The sequence below is a fragment of the Pantherophis guttatus genome, chromosome 6 (assembly GCF_059756535.1).
Source record: "Pantherophis guttatus breed Tessera chromosome 6, ASM5975653v1, whole genome shotgun sequence".
Classification (NCBI taxonomy): Eukaryota; Metazoa; Chordata; class Lepidosauria; order Squamata; family Colubridae; genus Pantherophis; species Pantherophis guttatus.
The window spans coordinates 36,846,035-36,850,734 of record NC_142068.1 but is presented as its reverse complement, the minus strand read 5'-3'; the positions used below and the strand labels follow the sequence as shown (position 1 = coordinate 36,850,734).

Sequence of the window (4,700 nt, the reverse complement as noted above, 5' to 3'; positions counted from 1 at the left end):
ATGAAATGTAGTTCCACATAAATACTGGTAGAAAGGGAGGATTTCTAGTAAGGGACCCTAAAAGCTTCACACATCAGATGTATTTCTGAGTAAATGTAATTAAGACCACTGGACCATAAGTATTCTTGGCCTAATAATCATGACATGGAAACAAAAAGATTGATTTCAGAGGAATTTACCTATTAGTAATACTCCAAATGCAAATGCTTTAGATCCAGCCATTTAGATAAGGCATATAAATAACACAATCCATATAAATAACATTGCTAGTTGGGGCAGTGATTTTAATAATATTTTCAGATGATTATAGTTATTATTACTATTATAACTGAGGCTTATGTATTTTTGTTTTTGTTTTGAACACCAAATTCCAGAAATGAAAGTGGAGAATAATATAAGTAAATTCTAAACTTTCTGCTCAAGTCTATATTTATGTTTATATTTGGCAGCTTTTGTAGCAAATTACGCATTTTCAGAAAGTAATGATATTTTAAAAGATCTGCAGCATTTGACCAATAGTGGAACAAAAGAAAATCAAACATAAAAGAGAAAAAAAGAACATTTTATTGGAGACTATACAAAGGGATATACAATAAAAGTGCTAGTTATTCTAAAAAAAAAAGTTGGTCCCAGAAAGGCACAATACCAAAACAGTTTGCTTACAAAAGTATTTAAGCAAACTGCTATGACTCCCCCCTTTCCCCATTAATACATTTTCTGTTCATCTTCTTTTTCTAGATCAAATACTGAAACTTTGTTTCACAAAAGAAGAGGAAAGCAGAGGACCACCCATGAAAATTGATTTACAGGCAAAATAGTTTCAGTTTAAAAAAGATAAAAAATATTCTGAATACCCATGTGGGTAGGATAGATGTGTGTGTATAAAACAGCATCATTGCAAAAAAACAGTCTCCATTACTACTATTCATAATAATAGAGAATAGCTTTGTTTTATCCAAATAATTTTAGCATAAAGTTTATACAGTATAAACTTACTTTATCTTGAGAAAATACTATTTTCTTTTTGTAAAAAAAATACATATACATATACAATTGTTTTAAACTTGTTCTTAAAATGCCTTCCCCTTTCAAATCAACTTGGCTACAAGTCACCCCAAGAAGGGGCCTTTCTGGTAAAATACAGTGCCCAAATAAGTACTTTTTTGGACAATTATATTAAGATTTGATGAAGTGCATTGTCCCCCTCCTCCATCATTGGGGTCACAGTGGACAAGTCTATGCCAAAAGAAAGGCGAAGTGAAAGTCTAGTGCTTTCCATTATTTGTATTAGCAAATCTGTTCAAAATGCTGGCATTTTTAACACCCCACCTTCTAGATTTCAAACAGTTGTCTCCAGTAATTATCCACTGTAATCAGATTAATCCAATTAATGCAAACCTCTTCCCCTCTCAACTTTAAACATCCCTAAACTTGTTGAAACTCAAGTGTCCAAATTAATATGTCCTGAGCCAGAAAACTGAAAACAAGTCTTGAAACCGACTGTAAACCACAGTACAGTGGAATGAAAGTCTAAGCGTTTCATGAAATTTATATTCACAAAAATGTGTTTTGCCATTCTTGGAAATTTTTGAAAATATATCCTAATAAACTTGGTGTGCTTTACATTTTTTAGAACAGAGAGATCATGTAAACCATTAAATGCAATTCTAAAAACATCAGTCTAAAAGGATTGTGAATTGCGTCAAAATTATTCCTGCTTAAATCCAAATGTAAATCTTTCTGATATAAACAGGATTCCAAATTGTTAAATTGACAGGCTCGATTCAATAGGATTTACAGCCATTGCCATCCTAGATAACTGAAGTTCAAACACAATTTAGTATATATATATCCCAAATAAACAAGCGTGGCCTTTATTGGCTTTAAAGTTTGGTGGTTTAGTTGTTCTGAGCAGGAAATTAAGTTGTTGATTCGACACCTCTCATCTGCAGCGGTGAATCTATCATTTCGTAATTCTTTACCCAAGAACATGATTTTTACCAAACATGATCCCCCCCCGATTTTCTTTGAATTTTAACCCCGTTTAAACTCACAATGCAAAGCAAATGCCTCTGCAATTAAGACCCACGTTTCGATCTTAAAAACATTACTTACTACCAACTCTCCCTGCTTCTGCAAATTAAGTTCGGGGTGACCACGCAAAGGACGTCTTCTTCTACTACAGTCTTGATCCGTGTTGTATCGCCAGTGTTATTTATAAAGCAACTAAAAACAAAATCCGGAGGCGACTTTAGCTTTAGTTTTATTAGGGCTTGTACTAGGGAGATTGAGCAAAACTCTGCGTTGTCTAACACCCCCACCCCCCTAAAAACTGACCGACAGGAGGATTTACATCCCCAAAGCCGAGTTACTCGAAGCAGAAGAGGAGGAGGAAGAGGAGGTGGGAAAAGTCCCCGGGCACGTCGCGTTTGCCTTCACCTGCAGCCGGAGAGGATCCGTAGAGCTGCAAAGAGACACAGAGTTTTAGCGGGTCTTTCTCCGCTGAAAGTGACTGCATGCACCGGGCATCGGGGTGGGGTGGGGGTGGAAGGAAAATGACGAGGAAAGGCGATCCAAGCTTTTCTCTTTGCGCGGGGAAGGGGTCGGTGGGCTGCGGGGCGACCCCTGGGCAGAGACGCGGCTCTCGTCCGCTTCCTCAGAGGTCTATCCGGGGGTGCAAGGCGCTGTGTTTGCTGTCGTGGTCCCAGTACGAACAGTGCATCATGGCCAGCTCGGGCGGTTGGCGCGCGCAGGCGAACTGCAGGCCGGCGGCTCCGTTGGGCGCCGCTTGAGGGGAAGGGTTTCCCGCCGAGGCGGCGGCCGCCGCTGCCGCAGCCGCCGCCACCGCCGCCGCGCCGAGCTGCTGGGCCGTGTGGTGGTGGTGGTGATGGTGGTGGTGGGCGTGCGGGTGGTGGTGGTGGGCGTGCGGGTGGTGGTGGGCATGGTGGTGGCCCATGCCGTTGTACGAGTTCACCATGGCGGGAAGGCGCGAGTAAGGGCCGTAGGCTGAGCCGGCGCCGGCGGGCCCGGCCGACAGTCCCATTCCTTTCACGCCGCTGACAGGACTGCCGCCGCCGTTGCCACCCGGGCTGCCGCCGCCGCCGCCTGCCTCCACAGCCGCCATTTGACAGGCTCCGTAGGAAGCGGCTGAGGGCGCCTGAGGAGGCGGCGGCGCGGGCTGCGCCAAGGACCAGGAAGCGGCGGCGTTGAGGAAAGGCGCCTGCAGGTACTTGGCGGGGGGCGCCGTGAGGTAACCGTAGCCGGCCGCCTCAGCCGCGGCCCCGAACAGGCTCTTGCCCGGCTGGAAGTGGCCCGTGGGCGGGCGGAAGGGCCTCTTCATGCGGCGGCGCCGGCGGTAGTTGCCCTTCTCGAACATGTCCTCGCAGGCCGGGTCGAGCGTCCAGTAGTTGCCTTTGCGCTCTCCGCCGCCCTCTCGCGGCACTTTGATGAAGCACTCGTTGAGGCTGAGGTTGTGGCGGATGCTGTTCTGCCAGCCCTTCTTGTTCTTCTCGTAGAAGGGGAACTTGCTGATGATGTACTGGTAGATGCCCGACAGAGTCAGGCGCTTCTCGGCGCTCTCGCGGATGGCCATGGCGATCAGCGCCACGTAGGAGTAGGGCGGCTTCTGCGTCGGGTCGCTCTTCTCCGCCGCTGCAGCCGCCGCGGTTCCGACGGACGACGGCGCCTTGCTGGAAGCCGGGCTCAGTTCGCCTTTGGCCGCCGTCTCGCCGCCGCCGCCGCCGCCGCCCGGCTCCTTGGCCCGGTGCAGAAGGGCCACCGTGTCCTCGGGCGGAGGCTCTTGGAAGCTGGTGGTCATCATGGCCCACCACCACCTGCTGCTCCCCTCGGACGGTGACGGCTCCTCCGGCGGCGGCGGCGGCGGCTCCCCCAGGATCCCGCAGGGGGGAAAAAAGTTCTGCTCCAGCGGCCAATCCCGCCTGCTGGTTTTAAGTCCGCTTGCGCCTGCTGGGCTTTGCCGTCCTCCGCCTTCCTTCCCGTCTGTTTTCAAGCGGCGGCGGCCGGCGCAGCGTCTTTTCTCATCCGCAGGCTCCGGTATCTCCTCACTGCTCTTCTGGGGTAGCTCTTTTCTGATTTGTATGGGCTCCGGCCAGTTCCGCTTTCGTCAGGATGCTTCTCACCCCCCCCCACCACCCCCTCCCCAGTCCTGGGAGCCAGCTGGGCACGGGCGAGTTCATGGCAAAGTCACATTGCACGAGAAGGACACCCCAACCAGGAAATCATATGCGTAAGCCAAGGGTGGGGGTCGTGGAGCGAAGGGAAGTGTGGGGGGTGGGGTGGCAAACGCGCGCACACATGCACGCCCAAATCAGGGGGAAAGCGGCATCTTTTTCTTTCTTTCTTTCTTTTTTCTTTTTTGCCAATGCGGCTAATGCAGGAGGCAGCTTAGGCGGAAAATTGGGGTGGGGGGTGGGGTGAGGGTGGGTGGGTGGATGGAAGAGGAATAAAAGGAAAAATCTTTCCCTGCTTCTGCAAGCTGATCTCCTGAGGAGTAAGGGATTTGTTCGAGCGCAGCAGCGGTGGAGCCGGGCTGGAGATGGAAGCCAGAAATCGGCGTTTAAAAAAAAAAAAAAAAAGGTCGAGCGAGCTCAGCCGCAGGGAAGCCAAGGCGGAATAGATTTGTGGACGAAGGAGCTTTTCTGCAACTTGCTACTTTTAAGGAGGCAGGGCTGGGCCCCTAG

General features: G+C 49.1%; 1 protein-coding gene across 1 annotated transcript; it reads right to left on the bottom strand.

Moving 5' to 3' along the window:
* Positions 1–546: 546 nt before the first annotated feature.
* FOXL2 (forkhead box L2) lies at positions 547–3,820 on the bottom strand. Its single transcript, XM_034439460.2, has one exon. It carries the CDS (start codon positions 3,818–3,820, stop codon positions 2,657–2,659), a length of 1,164 nt encoding a protein of 387 aa, XP_034295351.2. The 3' UTR covers positions 547–2,656.
* Positions 3,821–4,700: the final 880 nt, after the last annotated feature.